Source organism: Copadichromis virginalis, linkage group LG9 (genome assembly GCF_057382275.1).
Source record: "Copadichromis virginalis isolate Kocher_CV1m ecotype Utaka linkage group LG9, C_Virginalis_male_GT1.1, whole genome shotgun sequence".
In the NCBI taxonomy this organism is placed as follows: domain Eukaryota; kingdom Metazoa; phylum Chordata; class Actinopteri; order Cichliformes; family Cichlidae; genus Copadichromis; species Copadichromis virginalis.
The window spans coordinates 26,296,187-26,316,704 of record NC_140626.1 but is presented as its reverse complement, the minus strand read 5'-3'; the positions used below and the strand labels follow the sequence as shown (position 1 = coordinate 26,316,704).

The 20,518-nt window shown below is 39.9% G+C and overlaps 1 protein-coding gene across 2 annotated transcripts in view; it reads left to right on the top strand.

Annotated features, from left to right (window-relative positions):
• The window catches only part of trpa1b (transient receptor potential cation channel, subfamily A, member 1b), a 51,161-nt gene that overhangs the window by 14,316 nt on the left and 16,327 nt on the right, over nucleotides 1–20,518 (top strand). Inside the window, exons 3-13 of one of the 2 annotated variants that reach the window (XM_085468497.1) lie at nucleotides 8,393–8,501; nucleotides 11,624–11,773; nucleotides 13,597–13,726; nucleotides 13,986–14,111; nucleotides 14,532–14,694; nucleotides 14,864–15,039; nucleotides 15,584–15,691; nucleotides 15,849–15,957; nucleotides 16,410–16,555; nucleotides 17,282–17,418; nucleotides 18,846–18,894. In XM_085468497.1, the coding sequence (XP_085324623.1) occupies nucleotides 14,016–14,111; nucleotides 14,532–14,694; nucleotides 14,864–15,039; nucleotides 15,584–15,691; nucleotides 15,849–15,957; nucleotides 16,410–16,555; nucleotides 17,282–17,418; nucleotides 18,846–18,894 (984 nt within the window). In that variant the 5' untranslated portion in view covers nucleotides 8,393–8,501; nucleotides 11,624–11,773; nucleotides 13,597–13,726; nucleotides 13,986–14,015. The remainder of the gene's footprint in view (nucleotides 1–8,392; nucleotides 8,502–11,623; nucleotides 11,774–13,596; nucleotides 13,727–13,985; nucleotides 14,112–14,531; nucleotides 14,695–14,863; nucleotides 15,040–15,583; nucleotides 15,692–15,848; nucleotides 15,958–16,409; nucleotides 16,556–17,281; nucleotides 17,419–18,845; nucleotides 18,895–20,518) is intronic. The other variant, XM_085468498.1, reaches the window with a different exon arrangement.

Here is a 20,518-nt window from a genome sequence, read left to right as displayed (position 1 = left end):
AGAAAACGAATAAAGCCCTCAAAGGAAACAGCAGACAGGCCTTCGGCAGAGACGGTAATGTTATCCCCGAGGTGTAAGTTACAGAGCAGAGGCTAGTGTGCTATCCAAACTCTAGCCTTTTGATTACCGTGACTGCTGCAGGTGTAATTAAGTTAAAACAGTTTAATTATGTTGAGTAGGATTCAATGAATGTTTCATTGTAAACCCTAGTTAATGGGAGTGCTGTAGCCTGAGACAGCTGGACCACCCAACGGTACATGAAATACAGATATTTGGATGGGATTCTTGAAATGGGACCTCCAACTGGCAGCACGTTCAGATATTTAATATGAGCCAAAAGTCACTTTAGAGGAGCAGGTGATCAGTTTGATAGCTCATCCAGAAATATCTTTTTTCTTTAATAATTATAAAAGTCATTAACATTTAATTCTTTTTTTAAAGCTAATCCTCCTACATCCCGTGGAATTAAAACTGTAGCTGTTTAATTTTAGCAAACCAATTTAAAAGCCATCATCCCTCATGCTGTGACAATAGATGGGTTCCATTACTTTAGTGGATTTAAATGTTTATATATTGCAGCCACTCTGTTGTTAAGTATATTGTCGGCACATTTTTCCCACGTGCATTAATGGAGCTCTAATTGAGAGCTTTCAGCAAGTCATGGGATGATTTATTCAAATCAACGTTAAACATCATCGCGCTTCTCTTGCTGTTAAGTAAAACACACTGTATGACAGCTTAACCTTAAGTACACAACACAGTTTTTTTCCAGCCCATTCTGCCACAAGCTTGGCTGGGTGTTTACTGTCCATTGAAAAGGTATTGAGTCCTGTCTTTTTTAATGACTGCATTCATCAGTATAAGCTTTCAGTCATTTGAAATACAGCTGGACTGCGTTCTATGCAAGGTGTTTAATTGTCTGTTCTCTAAAAGCCCTCCCAGTATTTTATTGAACTAATTTATTCTGAATAGAAACCCTAGAGGGTATAAAGCCATCTGTTTGACATTGCCAGCTGGACTCTGTCCAATAAGAGACATTTTTACAATGGGGTTAAGCTTCAGGGTTTAAAAATACACAATGAAGCGAGATCGGTAAGCACGGACTGGAAGAGGTACAAAACTGTTTCCGAACTATGAATGAGAAGTCGCTGAAAACACACTGATAAGGTCTTAAATTCTGATCTCAATCTTGTGTGTCCTAAACCAAAGATAGAGTGTCTGGAGGAATCAATAATCTGCAGGATGCAGGAAGAGACTATTTAAAACCAGCTGAGATAAAAGCCGAACACCTAATAGTAGATAGAGGGAAATTTGTGCAACGGCAATGAATAAATTATCTGCCTTTTTTTTTTAAACTGCAAGGTCAGCTCTGTTGCCCTCCTTCTCCAGGGAAACCTCCGCCAACTCACATGAGTTCACCCACAAACACACACTTTAAATCTAGTCCCACACACTGGTCAATAGCAGGCACCCCCACCAACACATTTCACATCTTCCTACACAGGAATGCATCTTATGAGAGCGGGCGCGCGCACTTGCATCAAGTTCTGTCTACTTTTGTACACATGCATGCATTTGTGCCCCCCCCCCCCCCCCCCAAACAAAACAAAAACCTCAGAGAACAGTGTGTTATAATGAGTATCGAGTTATACAAAGGGCACCTTTACAGTAAGCCTCTTGACCTGTGTATGTGGGAAGCTGTTTGCTGTGAGAGAGGAGGTGGTTAAAGGGTGAAAACGGTTCCCAGCAAATACTCTTACATTACTGCACAAAGGAGGCAGCCGATAGAATTTTACATTCAATATAACAAAACTCTTTTTTAAAATTTCCACATTGGGGCTTTCTCACAATAATGCTGGCACAACATTTTTACTTTAATGTACAACTTCATTAAAAATCTTACACATCTAAAGGTGATACATGAGGTAAGAAGAAACATATTTTAAGACCCTGCCTTGGCTGTATGTATTTTACAGTATATATGGCCTCATATAAATTTCTCCAAAATAAATCGAAAGGTTAGAGAATGATTAAATTTTTTATTTTTTTTTTTAAGAATTATTTATTGTGTGCTGAGCCGACATGCTGGGAATAATTTATTTGTGGACCATCAAAAACATTTATGAGTCTGTTTCAGCAGTATGCTCTAAACAAGAAGTCATAAATCTACCACTGTATCCTCACTCGCCTCTCTCCCTCTCTCTCTCTCTTTGAGCCGTCTCCACCTTGCTGTCTCTCCTTCCGATGCTTCTTCCGCCCATTTCTCATTTTTCAGGGAGCCGCATCACTCGAGTAAGTGCCTGGGCCTAAAGATTTGCCATCAATTCAAAATTCATCAGTCGTGATTGGATTTTGGTGGTGGAGAAAAAAAATCGAGGAATCTGTTTGATTCGGTGTTGCCTCCTAAACAGCAAAGTGGAACACATTTCAAAGGTAATGTCCTTCATGCAGCGGTTCTGGAAAAAATATTAAAAAAACAACAGCCACAGGTGCCGCGCTCTCGTGGACGGTGCTGCACTTCACAGCCATATTTGCACATTTGTCAGATAAGCATTTCCTTTCCAGTTAAAAAAAGGGCACAGGCTGCGTGTTTTAAGCACCACATAATATTTATGAAGGGCGTGTTTGAAATATAGAAACACCTCCTTCCATTTGTCTCTCAGCATAAGTGTTCCAATCATTAATCTGTGTTGTCTCCACAAGGTGGTGTCATGCTCATTAGCTCACTGTTGTAGCTCATTGTGTCAGCTAGTCTGACTCCTGCACTGATGTGGATATGTCACATGAGCGATGCTACTGCTTCCATTCCCAAATCTATCTGATAGAAATAATGGAAAGCTGTGTAAATCAAGCCCGCAGTTAACTCTGATGCATGCCTATTTATTTTGTTTATTACAGTCAGTTAAAACTGTCTATGTGGGGCCCTTGTTATCCTGCAGTGTGAAATGCCAAGCGGGTCTGTGCAAACCATTTCATCGCTGAGAGCAGTTCAGTAAAGTGAGACAGTGAAGCCAAACACTCATTACCACAATTTGGAGGGTGTAGCTGCCTTGACCCGTGCACTGACCTTCAAAAATAATAGTTGCAGTGGTGTGGATGCAGTTCATTACCCACAATGCCTGCCAGTCTTCCAGCTCACACATCCGTAGTCACAAAATAAGGGCAAGAAAATAAGAGCATCCTGGAGCGGTGCGCTCACTCTCGTGTCTGTTTCTCGCCGTCCTTCCAACCAAAACAATTCAGACTCACAGTTGTACTCAAAACTTAAAAAACAAACAAACCTTAAAGAGTATTTTTTCCTTCTAATTCCATGCACTTTTGCAGAAGCAAATGTTAGCTAATTATGCAATACAATTAGAGTAATCCTCTTTTGTTACCAGTGGCACATTGCCCCAGTGGCCAGCTAGGATCACAGCTAAAGTTACTTAAGCACGACCCCCTTTGGCATCAGGGTTAACAAGCATTGCATGTGTCAAATAGGTAAGACTCAACAATGAGTCATGATCAGCTTACTGATTCACAACCAGCATTTGTAGTTTGCAAGAATGAGCTGAGCTTTAAATGTTTGTCAGCCTACATCTCTGTGGTTATATGAACTCCGGCACAAATCGGAAGATGTTACTAGGATTTTGGCCATTTTTATACTGAAAATCTGATCATTATATGCTGAAGAGGTGGAAGTATATAGTATGTTCGGCCTAGCAACAAAGCCCTAGCAACAATTAATGAAAGAAATACATTGTATGACTTATATGAAACTGCTGCTCTAATTCATGGACAGTGGATACAGGATACACTTGCAGTTTTCTCAGTCATTTTGGTCTATTTCCTTATACCAGGAGTGTAATTTTCACCTCCCTCAATGCTTGTCTCAAAACAGTAAAGGTATTTCTTATAACACATACTCAAGTGTGCAAAAAATACTAAAGAATCAAAACCTTTTTCACATATGTCAAGTCAGTCCATCATTTCAACTCTGTAATCAATAAATAAAAACCCTTTTACTACCATTTCAAGACAGACACTTTGTACTTTTATTAAAACCTTATTAGTTTTGGAGAGTCCTGAGTACTGAGGTTTAAGAGTACTACAAAAATGTAGGCCTATGTATGTTTATAAAGTGTTCAGATGAAAAAATGAAATGTGAAGGATTCATTTGAAATTTACACAGTGTCACCGAGAAACGCAAGGTAGACATGTACAAGAAGAAACTTTTCTTCTTTTTCTTCTTGCTCCCTTCAGGGGTCACAACAGAGAATCATCTGCCTCCATCTCCTCCTGTCCCTAGCATCCTCTTCTGTCGCACCAACCCTCTGCATGTCCTCCTTGACTACATCCATGAATATTCTCTGTAGTCGTCCTCTTCTCCTCCTGCCTGGCACCTTCCCTGTCAACATCCTTTGTCTAATATTTCCACCATCCCTCCTCTGCACATGTCCAAACCTTCTCTGCCTTGCCTCTCTAACTTCGTCTCCAAACCACTCAACCTTAGCTGTCCTGCTGATGCACTGATTTCTGATCCTGTCTATTCTGGTCACTCCCAGTGAAAATCTTAACATCTTCAGCTCAGCTATATTCACCCAAAAAACATTTTTCATCTGGAATAATTCTACAGTTTGATCCTTTTATGTTGCTGACACTAAAAAAGTAGAAGCATCTCATTTGTAGCTTATACACCCTTAAATACGTTTAGTTGATAGTTTAATGAGCAATGGCCATAAGGCAAAAAAAGAGAAAAGCAAATTGTTGTGGAAGATGAGGTGAAAGCAATGGGAGGAGAATCTGAAGCCGGGCATTATGTATTATTTAGTGGATTAAATCGAGGGTTGACAAACAAAGTCAAACATTGGGGTTAGGAGTGTGTCACCCCTGCAGTGAATGAAATGAGGCAGAAACACATCCAAAACTACACCACCCCAACATAAACAGCAGGAAAACCACTGAAGTCAAGCCTAGAAAGAAACTGAAGAAGACCTTGATTGTAACAAGCAGTCTGACCATTCCCCTCTGACCTCTGACATCAACAAGGCGTTTTGACCCAGCGATCTGCTGCTCACTGGATATTTTCTTCTTTTTTCAGATCATTCTCTGTAAACCCCAGACATGTTTGTGTGGGGAAAATCCCAGTAGATCAGCAGTTTCTGAAATACTCAGACCAGCAAATCTGGCACCACCTTTCTTCCCAATTCTGATGCTCAGTTTAAACTTCAGCAGGTCAGCTACACCAGTCTTTCCCAAACACTGAGAAATGATCAGGCGTGCCGTGGAAGATGATCTGGTTCCACCTCATTAGTACTCTAAGTGACCGGCGTTAGTAACAATTAAGTAATTACATTCTCTTCCACTAGAGGGCAGTACAACTACCTGCTCTAATTAAATGGGTTGCCAACTGCCAGTAAAACAGAAGAAGACAAAGAAGAAATTACATAATAGTCATGCATTGTGTAATAGCAATAGGCAAATATTTGAAAAGAAAAAGTAGTCAATCTGACCTGGGTCCTGGAGAAAATTCCGACCCAGATGAAGGCCCTAGCTTGAGTAGAGGTCAGAAGAAAGCAAGAAAGGTATACTGGGGACAAACCAAACCTATTCTGCTATGCCTGGTGGGCAGGGAGAAGTTATCAATATGCTTTTTGTGACATTTTTGTTTTGTTTTTGTGATTTTTCTAATGTGAAAAATGTGCCGTGGCTCCAAAAGGTTGGGAAACACTGAGCTACACCATGCCTACACGTCTAAATGCTTTGAGTTGCTGACATAAAACAGGTATTTGCCTTAACAAGGAGCTGAACAGGCATATTTAATAAAATAGTTGTTGAATCTATGTAGTGTGACTTTACTGGACTGTATGATGGTTGGTACTACATTCTCAGATTGTTCATATTTTCTGTTCTTTGATGCATATAGTTTCATGAGTATCCTTTGGTTATTGATGCTAATGTTTCCAGTCGCTGCCTGTGTTGGTGCAATGATTCTTCAGGTCAGTCACTCAAGTGTGACTGTAGTGTTAACAACATGCACAGGACACAGCAATGACAGATGGAAGAATACTGTTAAAGAGGATTAAAGGTTGACTCAGGAGAAGTGGTCCTCGGGGTGCAGCAGAGAAACAGCTGCAATACACATTCTTCTCTTCTTCAGTCCTAATCTGGTCTTGTTGTGGATCTGTCTGTTTGGTGAGAGACAATTTTTACTATAATCTCTTGCATAAATGTATTTAATCACAGATGATATGTGGAAAGAATGTCATCAACTGTACGTCTGTAATACAAATTAAAAAAAGAAAGAAAAGAAATTGAACCAAAAAATGAAAACGAAACAAAAAGGGACTGCCACCAAACACAATACTCCCCTCCAAGTGTGTGAGGGCAAGGCCTTACAAACTGAACAGATGGTGTAGCTGGGATGGAGTAATATGATACTTTTTTTGACAAGCAACAGCAGCAGTCTGTGTAGCTCATGATTGTTTTTCCAATTTGACTGGTGCGAATCAACACAGATAATCACGAGCACCAGGATCAAGGATTTAGACCTCAAGGGGGTTCCAGCACTCATAATGCTCACAGCAGTCTCAAGACAGTGCAGTTGAGCTCATCTCAGCTCATCTCAGAGCAGCTGGGGTTTGATGTGAAAGAAAAGAAAGACAATAGAAGTAAGAGAACTGCAGCAGTTCCATGTTGCCTGCTGTAAGGGATTCAGTTGCTCTTGCACAGATTCTCATTCACTATAACTTTAACATGTTTTTGAATTGCTGACAGAGCAGAGGCAAACTACAACAGGCTGCAAAATTACCAAACAATGCCCTTATTAAAAGCACTTATTGTTAAATAATTATTAATCTCCCACTGCTTCAATAGTGTTGGGTTGGGGCTCTGAGGAGGCCAATCCATGACTATGCTGAAAAATAAAGCTGCTGTCGGTGAGACACTTTCCAGTAGATCTGCATGGTTGTGGTGGCTGCAGACACTCACTATGGTACCTATCTCCTGACCTCCAACATAAATGTTGACGCAAATTTGCACCCAATACTCCATAAATGGTAAATGGTCTGTATTTGTATAGCGCTTTACTAGTCCCTAAGGACCCCAAAGCACTTTACACATCCAGTCATCCACCCATTCACACACACATTCACACACTGGTGATGGCAAGCTACATTGTAGCCACAGCCACCTTGGGGCGCACTGACAGAGGCGAGGCTGGAAGACACGGGCGCCACCGGGCCCTCTGACGACCACCAGTAGGCAACGGGTGAAGTGTCTTGCCCAAGGACACAACGACCGAGACTGTCCAAGCCAGGGCCGAACCATTACAAGGCGAACTCCCAACTCTTGAGCCACAATCGCACAAGACTGTTGCCACTGATTTTCAGCCCATTTTTTGTTTAATTTGGCATTCTTCAGCATTTTCTCCCTGTTTGCCTTCCCAAAGAATGGCTTCTTGATGGCCACACTTCCACAGAGACCATCTCTGATGAGGTTTCAGTGAACAGTAGATGGATCAACTGAAAGGCCAGCTTCATCTCTCAGGTTTTTAGACTATTGGCTTTTTCTTTTGGCCTCCAATTTCCTCAGATATTTTAAGGCTCAAGACCAGAATGAGATATGCCAAGTTATTGACTAATAGCTCTTTGGGAATCACCTTGTTGGGATAAAATACTATTGCCAAACTGTGTTATTTTTGGTATTTTTCATATACTTAACTAAAGAAATTGAAATAAAATATATAGGGTAATTTAACAGAGAGTTTTCCAGCATTGAATTTACCCTCACTGATGCAGAAAAAGATGACAAAACAACTGAGGACTTGTCACAAGTCAACTGAATGTACTACAGTTCACTAACACTACAAACTAGATATCCCAATGTAGACTCAAAATGACTACACTAGTATTTTAACAAAGCTCTACAACAGCTTATTTTATAAATTTAACCTTTATTTATACAGTAGTCCCAATAATACTCAATGTCTCAATTACAACAGAGACCTGCTTTCCACACAGCTTCAATGATACTGATCACCAAAACCTTCGTAACACTGTTGTATTCCACCTTAATGCCACTGACAATGCAAGCACCATACATTTCTTCCTTCCAAAAGCAGACTGTATAACAATATGTCTCCATGGCATAATTTCATATCTCAGTTAAGCCTGAAAAGCATCCTTTGAGCTCTTAATTATATGCTTAGAAAGAATCTAATCCCCAGTATGACTAAAGAGATTTCCTGTGCAAACATATTTTTATTGAAATTTGCATCCTCATTTCAGAGTCGTTTACAATGGCTGACAAGCCAGTCATTCTCAGAGAGGAAAATCACTGGAAACATCATAAAATGTTTTGTTTGCGCTGTTGATTTAATGGATGGGGAAATGACTATTTGTTTTCACTGCAGATCACTCACTGGTGGCACACGAAAAACCAGACACGCTCAATAGGTTTTCAGCAGGAGTCAGACTGGCAGCCGTAGGTCTGCTGCCCGAGGTCACCGCCACACTTAAGAGGTAACCTCATTTATAAGTGATGGAAACACCAACACAGTTGCACACGCATATAAAGACGCACGCAAACAACACTGCAAATTTCTGATGGACGGCTCTGCGCTAATGCACTCAGCATATCTCTGCTCTCAACCACGTTAACGTACCCTTTTTACACTTTGTAAACTAAGAGGTTTTCGTTCTGCAACCGTGGCAATTTAAACACCTCCTTCACATGCATCACAGTTAACAAAACCATGCAGATGTGCAAAATTGCTAATAAACTTCTCAGTGTTTTAATAATATAGCGATATCAATTAACTGTGCATGTGGAAGGAAGCATGTATGAAATGAATTTTTGTTTTTTTTTAATGGCGATTTTTCCACCCTTGGCATGCCCTGAAGCAATTCTGCCCACAGGTGCCCTTCCAGCACTAGAGCCCAGTGTGTGACTCATCACCTGTCCTGAAGTCATATGATGCACACAGCCCAACTTCGCCATTTAGAAGTTGCTGCGCTCTAAATACACCTGCCTGTCATCTAAATACTATTCAAATCAGTTTGCCATTAAATAACCATCACACATACAGGCACACTTGTGAATGCTGTTCCTAAAGCAAACTTAGTCAAAACACACACATCCTGATCACTTGTGCGCTCGCGCCCACCGCAAATTTCCAAGACAAACACGGACTTATTGCTGCGCAATAGTGTTTACTGTACATACTGCATTCAACGTGAGCCTAGAAAGTCATCAATCTCAGCTGGAGAGATAATACATGCTTTGTGACTCCACATCTGCTGCATGTGTGGCTTTCCCCTTGGACAACGACACACTTCAAAGATAACCTCGCAAGAACAATAACCGGACAAATATTAGTTTTGCTCTGTGAGGCTTATAGGAGGAGGATGTGGTTAAAATATACCTGCTGACATTTAATACACCGGTTTGTTATTTGTTGGTGTGCAGCAAAACAGACCTTAAGGATCTTTAATTAACTAATAAAAAATGTTTTGTCATTAAATTGTTTCATAAATCACAAAATGGTGCCTATAAATCAAAGCTGTGTCAGGTTTTGAATTACAGCTCATTTTCAGAGTTTCATGATGTTTGCAATAAATATTTGGTTGTTTCATAAAGTTTTTGTACATTCTTAAAGACAGATTTCAAACATCTAGGCATTTCTGTTCAGCTGTTTTCAGCTAAAGTAATAGAGATATCCATATATTAAAATGCTTCTAAAGAAACAGAAACATGGTGATGTTTCAAGAGGAAACTCTAACTATATTTTACAGTTCTTTTTTAATCATAGCTCATCTTTTTAGTTGTTAATATTTGCTCACTAGGACAAAATTGTCACTGGTTAGGCCATGAAGGTTTTCTGGCTGCTGGTTTTATTTGTGCGTTGTGCACCCCACTGCATGTTCTCCACTGATTCTGTCCTCTGGTTCCTGCTCAGCACTCTCATCGTTTTTACAAATATAGACTTCCACGGATTAAAAATGCATGCAGAAAGAGTAGTAGTTGACCTTTTCTGTGGCTGGACATGTCCTGTCATGGAGAAAATACTTTTTAAGTACATGAGATTTCTTTTTATTGTAGCAGCACAAGCAGTGACTGGGGGTAAATTACCTGCAAGTCTGAGTGGCTTACACTGCATCTGGGCCTATTAATCCATCCATGCGAGAAGTGCAGTAGTGAAGGAGTGAAATACCATCAGTTTTGCATGTATATTGTCATGAATGAACTCAGGAAAAGGTGTGTTTTCAGCTACAATAATAATAATAATAATAATACAGATATCCATATATTAAGACGCTTCTAAATACACAGAAAAATGGTGATGTTTCAAGAGGTAACTCTAACTATATTTAACAGTTCTTTCATAACTATAGCTTGTGTTTTTAATATTTGCTCGCTAGGACAAAATTGTCACTGATTGGGCCATAAAAGTTTTCTGGCTGCCAGTTTTAAACTACACGTTCTCCACTGATCCTAGACAAACTGAAATTTTAATCTAATAACACCAGTTGTTAGTTCATAAATATCTGCACCAAATTGCATGGCAGTCCATCCATTAGTGGTTGAGACACTTCACTTAAAAATGCCACAAGGTGGCATTAGAGGAAAAGTCAGGAAACCTCAACCGTGCTATACAACTGTTGTTGTTTCCAGACGCTGACATTTTTATATGATAGAAGAGAAGTGGAACTAGACGATAAGTAATATGATCTAAAAAGTCCTTATGATTCATACACTGGTGAAATGAATCTCTTTGTTTCCCTTGTAATTTGTTTAATAGGTATTATTTTGGGATATTTTTGAAAGTCGTAATCCAAGCACCCAGCAGGTGAAGATTGCAATCCTTGGAGCTTAAGAAATGGCTAAAATGTCTTTAAGTTTCCTTTTATTCTATTAGTTTTTAAAAGAATGGCTTGCCTGCTTTTAGTTTCTTTTGATGTTGTTAAAGGATTTTCTTTTACATGATATCCAACTTAATTCCATAATTGGAACATCAAGCAAAACTTTAATACACATTTCATATTGATCTGAACAACTCTACACTTAGTCTCTTGATTAATGTGGAATAGAAATGCTGGTATAATCCTTAGTTAATGATACACCTTATCTGATAATCCTGCCTGATAAAGATTCACTTGGGAATACTCAGTAATCCTCAACAAGGAGGTCTTTAAGGTCATCTTTAGTCACTTGCTGAGTCACTTCAGAGCAGAAGCACAAGACTTTCACAAAAAACAAACAAACATAAAAGGCTATTGTTTCCATTCTAATCACTGATTGGATAAATGGTATACGGTAGGCCATGTGGAGCTGGGTGGTCAAGTTTCATCTGAGGGGAGCCTTGACTTTCAGATGCTACTAATAGGCAGAATCCTACATACTCTCAACCCCGTTTTAAAGATGAGCACGAGCTTTGATTTCTTCAGTTCGTCATCACTTTTGTGGGAAAAGACGAGAGAGACGACAAAATCCGTAAACGCATCAGCAACTCACATCTAGACACATTAATTAAACCCTATTGTGAAGGAGAGTGAAGTATCATGTTTGCTGTTTAATGTAATGCTGCCAGTTAAATATCCTATCACGTTACACCACGGGCTTTTCTTCTCTTCTGTGAAAACAGCACGAGAGCCATTCGGTCACAAGGGGCAGCATTTTGCCTGCATTAGACTGGGAGATAGCCAGCTCACCACACTATTTAAAGCCCTTTCACAGGCAGTAGTGAGGAGAACGTCCAGATTGCTCAGCTCAGTAGCAGCATCTCACAGTTACAGTAAGTAATGTCTTTGATGTTGTCTTTAAGGTTTTGAGTTTGTGTGGGGACGAATTTAACATTTAATGACAATTAGATATGGAATATTTTACTCTTTAGAAAGTATGTAGAGTGCTGTTTCAATTGATTAAATATATGACTATATATATTTGATCTCTGGTTTTATTAGCAGCGGATATGGAAATGTCAGCTTTCCCACAAGCCTGCACACTTCATTATGTTCTTCGTCCATTAGAGTTCATTATTTATGTAACAATTAATACTGCAACATACAGAAGCTGTTTTTAATCCACTTGTTATTTCTCCACTCTCCAATCTACTCGTTATTTTTTAAGATAGTGTTAAAAATTCACCCTCTGAAGTAAACACAATTTGTGAGGGTAATGCTAGTCTATTCAGTTTAAATGTGAACAATGTGCACTCATGCAAGGATCTCCTTGTTAAAATTAAATATACCTCCCGCTTGTTTCCGGATTGTTTGGAAAATGTGTTTACCAGTGCCTATTAGTGCACTTCCTGAAAACCATCTGCAAACTAAATAAGCAAATCAATTAGAGAAACCAATGGCACTTATTTACCGCAGTTGCCTGGTAATGACAGGGAGGGGGATATGCAGTGGGGTCGTTATCTAAGTCGCCAAATTAGAAGGAAATGAGGTGATGCCGTCTTGGACTGTAATATGATGTTTTATCAGGACCACAGACCACAAGACATGAAATATCAATGACTTGTATGGTAGAGGTAATGGACTCAAGTATTCAGATCAGTGAAGGTAGTGCTGAAATATTGATGGGCGATCATGACTCATAATGCAAACTGCAAATCTGCCAATAAATGCAAATCCAAGTGTTGGATGTTTCGAGCATTACTTTACAACCCCCAGAATAAAAAGTCTTCATTAGCCTTCAATTTCATAAAGAGACTAGTTTAGTATGTTAGTAGCATCTTTCATTGATTAAGTGCATGCGATGTTACTTTAGTGCTTTAGTTAAACACAAATTATACTCATGTTGTTAAAAATCATCACAGGTGGTGTGACATGTTTTCCAGAAACAGTTGCACTTACAGTACTTTTATGTATGTAAAGAATTTAAACTAAACCTTTACCGTGATGTAAATATGCTTGCGCTTTGGAATGCATGCTTTTTAAAAAATATTTGAATAATAAAAAAACAAAACAAATGCAAGTAACGAATAGAAGACCATATTATTAAATATGATTAAATATGCATACATATGCTAAGTGTGTCTTAAGTACAGCATCTTAGACACTCATCCTTTCATCCACCCATTAGTCCGGCTTGAAGCTATCCCAGCAGCCAAAGGGCAAGAGGCCAGTCCATCACAGGCCTACGCGATTTAAGTGTTTATTTATTATTATATTGCTCTAATGATATATCAATAGCATACTAAGGGCATTATTAGTGTACCAAACTATACTAACTAAAAGCTGTAAATTAAATTAAACCCTATAAATAACCTATAAAAATTAACTCAGTGATCATTTTTGACTTGCTGATATTTGAAGTGGTGTCTTTATGTTTTAGTGCTTAAACTTTTGGATCAGGTTGTTACTGACTGAGCATTAGTCAGAGTGTATAAAACACCAACAAAATGTGCAAATCAAACAGTAAAACGTAGCTGCTGCTCTGACCCGAGGAACAACATCAGCGCACGGCAAATAACGTAGGTGAAGGAGATTTGCAGTGAAGATTCTCAATAGTAGTTTGCTCACCAGAAAAAAGATGCCATTTACTGTTTGGCCTTTCGATGGGACTGAAGGCAATAAAATTACAAGGTCTATCTCAATCTCACTCACCCAGGACCACGCGAGGACACCTGGGACTGGCTCAAACAAGCTGACCTGCAGCTGCGGAGGACATAATTGCTTTCTTCAAGTGCAGGGCTTCAACCCCCGCCACAAAGACTCAACGGATGTGAATGCCCTTCTGGGTAAAGACAATGTCCTGTGCCCATGTCCCCTCTAAACATTAGAAGCCTGTGCATTAAGGTTTTATTTGCGCTATCTATCACATTACGCTCTAAGTTCTTCTAGCTTGCTAAGTAGGCTTGCTCATCTGTGGCTTGATTGAAATTATGGCATATTTCTATCTGTGTTTTCAATCTGCTGCTGTCATGTGCATCAGCTTGCACAGGTGTGAGCGCTGGGGTTCACATGCACACATGTCACTGCTTTCTTTGTTTTTATTAGGGCTCATGTCCACAGAGTCTCAGCTAAGTGATGAACTTCAGCAGGGATGTGGCACGGCAAAACAGTTGTTATACATATGTGATAGAGGATGACGATCCAGGCCTGGCAAATCGAAATATATTTGAGGTGAGGGGAAAAAACTTACTGAAAAAAATATGCATGTCTGTAAAAAACGTTTTCAAAAACTTACTTATTTCTGCCACAAGTATTCACAATATGAGAAGGTTTATGTAACTCGGATTAATCCCAGCCCAGTGTATCCTTAAGGAGGAGGTTAAGGAGGCCTAAACAATTCTAGTATTACATAATAATAATATTACATGAGTTTTCAACGAATTGGATTGTAAAGTCTGTTTTTATACAAAACTAACAAATGGCCGTTATATCATACTCCAGTGATTATATCAGAAGGCACACAAGAATAGTTTGAAATGCCTTCTAGCATAGTGTGTTCTTTGGTAAAACACACTTTGAACAAACTGGAAAGCAGAAAAATCAACTGTTCTGTATTCTTTGTGTTATATTACTCTATATAATATCATCTAGTTGGCTGAGAAGGGTGACCTAGCTCTCCTGGAGAACCTAGTGAAGAAGAGCCCAGAGGTCCTCAGTGAAAAAGATGAATGTGGAGCCAGTCCCCTTCATCACGCTGCTGCAGGGGGACACATCACCCTCATTCAATTCATCTCCACTGCCACAGATGCACAGGGTAAGTGCACCTAAGTCATCGATCACAAGACGCAACACAACATGTTTTGTGACTCGGCGTAATTTCATTTCTAAAGTTACTGCATGGAAGAGGGACATTATTTTTGCATATTATATCTGATACATACGCATACGAACCTTTCTGCATATGCTCTTGTATCGTCTCTTAGTCCTGAACAGCTGTGATGAGCAGGGCAATGTGCCCCTTCACTGGGCAGTGGAGAGGAACAAGGCAGAGAGCTGCAAGGCTCTTTTGGACCTGGGGGCTAACCCCAACATCCTCAACACTGCCCTCCTGTCCCCCCTGCACTTGGCTGTCAGCCATGGACACAGCAACCTGGTGGGGGTGAGAAGGCTGATACGGCACAGTTGATGTAATAATTTAAAGGACAGGAAGTGTGTTTTTCTCTTGAATTCCTGTAGTCAACAAGGTCAACGCAGAGCATTCTAGCACTTTATTATACAGCACTCAACTAAGGGTGTAAATCCCCTGTGATGTGATTAAATGTAATTTCTGTGTATGTTATTATATTTAGATGCAAATAGTTAAAGGTATGTAAACTACAATAAATGGTAAAAAAAAAAAAAAATGTTTTTTTTTTGCAGGAATTAAAGTAAATTTAAATAGTGTGACAATTTTAATTACAGTATAAACAAATTTTAAAAAATTTAGCTGGTAATTTAGTCAAATAACAAACAATATTTTCCCACATTACATCTTATGTACTGTACTTTTTGGGGCATTGTGGAATGGCTAAACCTTGTCTTTTTGTGTCTTTATTTAATCTTTATTACGTTGATGTGCTTGATGGATTTTCTATTATTCAATTGCCCGTTTTTACTTATGCTGTACTTTAATTAGTTACTGTTTTTATATCTCTTTCATGAAGGTGCTGTTGTCCTACAGCAGTACAGACTGCAATCTAAAGGGAGACCTTGGAAACACCCCACTGATGCTGGCTTGTTCCCTTAATAACTGTGAGGCTCTTAGCATGTTGGTATGTACGAGGCTCCACGTTGTACCGCGTACCTACACCTTACTGCAAATGATAACTGTGAACTCATCATGTAGCTTCCTTTTGCTGCAGCTTTGCTTCTGACAAAAGACCATGTCTCTTTGTTTTGCCTTCTCATCCATTCATATATCCATCAAAGTTAAAGCATGGAGCAAAGCTTTGCCAACAGAACAAGCTTGGCCATTTCGCCATGCACGCTGCTGCCTTCGCAGGTGCGAAGAAAGCCATGGAAGTCATTCTCAAGGCTGGTATGATGAAAGAAAAATGCTATCATCAAAAACTCAAAGTGCTGACAGCAATGAAAATGTTTTTTACAAGGCCAAGCAGCATATTAAGCTGGTAGATTACCCCCCCCTCCTCCAGATAAGCACTTGGGGTATTTTCTGTAGGCTAGACATCACAAATGATAGTATGTTTATCCACAGTGGGAGGTCTGTTTGGTAACTTTGGTGCTTTTGGACAAAGTTTAGCAAGACCTTAAAATATTTAGGACATTTGTGTGCTGTCTTTTTTTTTTTTTTTTTTGCACAGCCCATGTTAAATATACACATTACTCATTACATCTGCCTGCTAAAAACAAAACAAGAAAGCCACTAAAAGTCAAAGACGGAGTTGGTCATAAGAAACTGCCATTATGGACATTTTCACTGCATTTCACGTTCAAGATATAAAAACAATTTATTGAATTCTGTCCTGACAGGAGAGGAGTTAGGCCACTCGGCTGTGTGCCACATGAACTATTTAGACAAGACCAAGAGCAGCCCCCTGCATCTGGCTGTACGTGGTGGGAATATCGAGACCATCCGCCTCTGCATTGCTACTGGAGCCAAAGTTGACCAGCAACAGGTACTTCTATTATAAAAGATAACAAGATGTAAATCACTACATGGCCTTTTCATAAACCGTCTCAAAAAGACTGGGCATACATTCATTTGATTTTCACCACTGTTTTTACCTACTACTCAGAATGCCATAGCCAGATCACACATTTTGGTTTTCACTCCTACTCTGCCAGATTTGCATTGCTTTTTAAACAAACCTGGATTCCAACACTTGTAAAACACGTTGTCACCAGAGGGTCGCCTTCTTTGTACTGTTAGAACCCGTCAGTCTTATCACACCCATCTGGGAGTGATCGTTATGTCTTGCCCTGGGCTAGTGGCCAGAGCTACATCAGCAGTAGCGAGTACAGTAATAGCTTCGGTTGGCCAAATTGATACAAATTACATCCACTTACACTGTGAAGCTGAGTGGAGTGATCACTGGCCTCCTCCTGCCAGTCCTGGTTATCTCATTAAAGGCTTGTGTTACAGTCCCCAGTGTTCAGCCAAGAAGTCTGGGACTTACTTTGCTAATGTTACACAGAGGAAACTTGCAGGATTTCTTTGTGTGAATCACGCATGAGTATACTTATTCATATTCTGTTTGTGCCAGTTTACATCGCTGCAGGTTTATAAAAATCTCCGCAGGGTTTCTGTATGCAGCAGACATAACTGTGTGTGATGAACTTGTAAATTTGCATCATATTCCGCATTCATCACTTGTAATGTATCCATGTTTGTCGGACTCTAGAACGACAGGTCTACACCGCTTCATTTGGCCTGCACCCAGGGTGCTCTTGAGGTCATCAAACTGATGCTGTCTTCTGTTGAGCGAGTTGAAGATATCATCAATCTCACTGATGGTGCATGTCAGACCCCTCTACACAGGTGGGTCTCTCCTTGTCATTCATTTCCGATGCGGAAATTAGTGCACGGAACAATCCCCCCAGTGTATTTAATCAAATAATTAATCATTAAGGAGAATATACTCAGTATAAACTAAATCAATACTGATCAAGTAAATTTCATTTGACCAGATTCTTTAAGTCTAATGTTTTACATTGTACTTATGTAACAAAATTACATAGAACATTTAAATCGATTCAGATTATTTAAAGTCAGCATTTGGGGCATAAATATTTTTTGAGTGTGTTGATAAAACTTAATAATGCAGCTGCATGTGGTTATGTAGACTTTGTAGGCTGATAGTAGCCATCACAAACTGTCAAAGATGGGCATAGGCATCATAACCACACTCAGTGAGGGGTAGAAACCAAAGGCGCTCGGCCAGAAGACTGTGACAGCAACTTCTTTGCAAATTGCTTTTCTGTAGAATTCAAAATTGGTGCCTTTTTGAAATGCAAATTTCATTGTTGACAAAATGCAAAGCATCCTGACCATGCTGACCCGTGAGAGAGCAGAGAGTTGCTGAGACTCCAGAATGGAAAATAAACAATATCTTATTAACTGTATCTCAGCATTCAATTTTAAATTAATCTCCATAGACAAGAGCACATATATATTCTGTTCCTTGTGCTGAACAGTCAGTGACCGAGAGCACAAAAGGGCAAGTTTCCACTATTTCCTAATTCTAGTTCATAATTTTATTGGTGGACATTGTTTTAATTAAAATGATCTTTGTTGCGATACCAATGAAGTTGTGTAGATATGCAATATTGCAATTGCTACTCATTTGCTTGCTCATGCTATATAAAGACCACTTTATCTGCATCATATCAACAGTAAAACACATCTGCAAACAAGATAATTAGATATAAACTCCTTATGCTTGGCAACGACAAGCCTGAGGAAAGCGATAATGATATAATTACATAATAAAGATTTGCTTCCCATCCACATAGATTTTATCTAAAAGCTATTTGTGTTGGCACTGACAGTAGCAGAACAAAGGACAAAGGTCCTCCCTCTGTGTTTTCATTCTTATTTGGACGCCATTGCTGTGATGTGGAGTGAAATAATACCACAAAAGGCCTTTTAAGCACAATAGAAATATGTCGTCTGGTATCTGGATGATCAAGTATACTTCAGTCCATCATTTAGTTGTGGGGGAAATCATCCACATAAGTCTCTTTCTTAATGGAGAACACAAACACTTAGTCATTAAAGTGTGTCAACAAAAGGAAGCCGTACAACCCTGAAGATAAAAGTGTGACAATAAAGGGAAATCTGGCTATTATGTTGCCGAATGAGAACTAAATCATCCTCACTGCTTATCTGACAGCATGAGTAAGACCTTGACTCACAAAGTAGTGCGCTGAACGGCTGGTTTACAACAACTGTGTTTACTTTTCCAGGGCAACAATATTTGATCACACGGAGCTGGCGGAGTACCTAATTTCTCTGGTAAATAAGACACACATGAATACACACAAATGCCACGCAGCTGTTACACACATGACATGTCCGGTTTTATTATCAGATACAGTGGGGCAAAAAAGTATTTAGTCAGCCACCGAGTTCCCCCACCTAAAATGATGACAGAGGTCAGTAATTTGCACCAGAGGTACACTTCAACTGTGAGAGACAGAATGTGAAAAAAAAAAATCCATGAATCCACATGGTAGGATTTGTAAAGAATTTATTCGTAAATCAGGGTGGAAAATAAGTATTTGGTCAATAACAAAAATACAACTCAATACTTTGTAACATAACCTTTGTTGGCAATAACAGAGGTCAAACGTTTACTATAGGTCTTTACCAGGTTTGCACACACAGTAGCTGGTATTTTGGCCCATTCCTCCATGCAGATCTTCTCGAGAGCAGTGATGTTTTGGGGCTGTCGCCGAGCAACACGGACTTTCAACTCCCGCCACAGATTTTCTATGGGGTTGAGGTCTGGAGACTGGCTAGGCCACTCCAGGACTTTCAAATGCTTCTTACGGAGCCACTCCTTTGTTGCCCGGGCGGTGTGTTTTGGATCATTGTCATGTTGGAAGACCCAGCCTCGTTTCATCTTCAAAGTTCTCACTGATGGAAGGAGGTTTTGGCTCAAAATCTCACGATACATGGCCCCATTCATTCTGTCCTTAACACGGATCAGTCGTCCTGTCCCCTTGGCAGAAAAACAGCCCCATAGCATGATGTTTCCACCCCCATGCTTCACAGTAGGTATGGTGTTCTTGGGATGCAACTCAGTATTCTTCTTCCTCCAAACACGACGAGTTGAGTTTATACCAAAAAGTTCTACTTTGGTTTCATCTGACCACATGACATTCTCCCAATCCTCTGCTGTATCATCCATGTGCTCTCTGGCAAACGTCAGACGGGCCTGGACATGCACTGGCTTCAGCAGCGGAACACGTCTGGCACTGCGGGATTTGATTCCCTGCCGTTGTAGTGTGTTACTGATGGTGACCTTTGTTACTTTGGTCCCAGCTCTCTGCAGGTCATTCACCAGGTCCCCCCGTGTGGTTCTGGGATCTTTGCTCACCGTTCTCATGATCATTTTGACCCCACGGGATGAGATCTTGTGTGGAGCCCCAGATCGAGGGAGATTATCAGTGGTCTTGTATGTCTTCCATTTTCTGATGATTGCTCCCACAGTTGATTTTTTCACACCAAGCTGCTTGCCTATTGTAGATTCACTCTTCCCAGTCTGATGCAGGTCTACAATACTTTTCCTGGTGTCCTTCGAAAGCTGTTTGGTCTTGGCCATGGCGGAGTTTGGAGTCTGACTGTTTGAGGCTGTGGACAGGTGTCTTTTATACAGATGATGAGTTCAAACAGGTGCCATTCATACAGGTAACGAGTGGGGGACAGAAAAGCTTCTTACAGAAGACGTTACAGGTCTGTGAGAGCCAGAGATTTTCCTTGTTTGAGGTGACCAAATACTTATTTTCCACCCTGATTTACGAATAAATTCTTTACAAATCCTACCATGTGAATTCATGGATTTTTTTTTCACATTCTGTCTCTCACAGTTGAAGTGTACCTCTGGTGCAAATTACTGACCTCTGTCATCATTTTA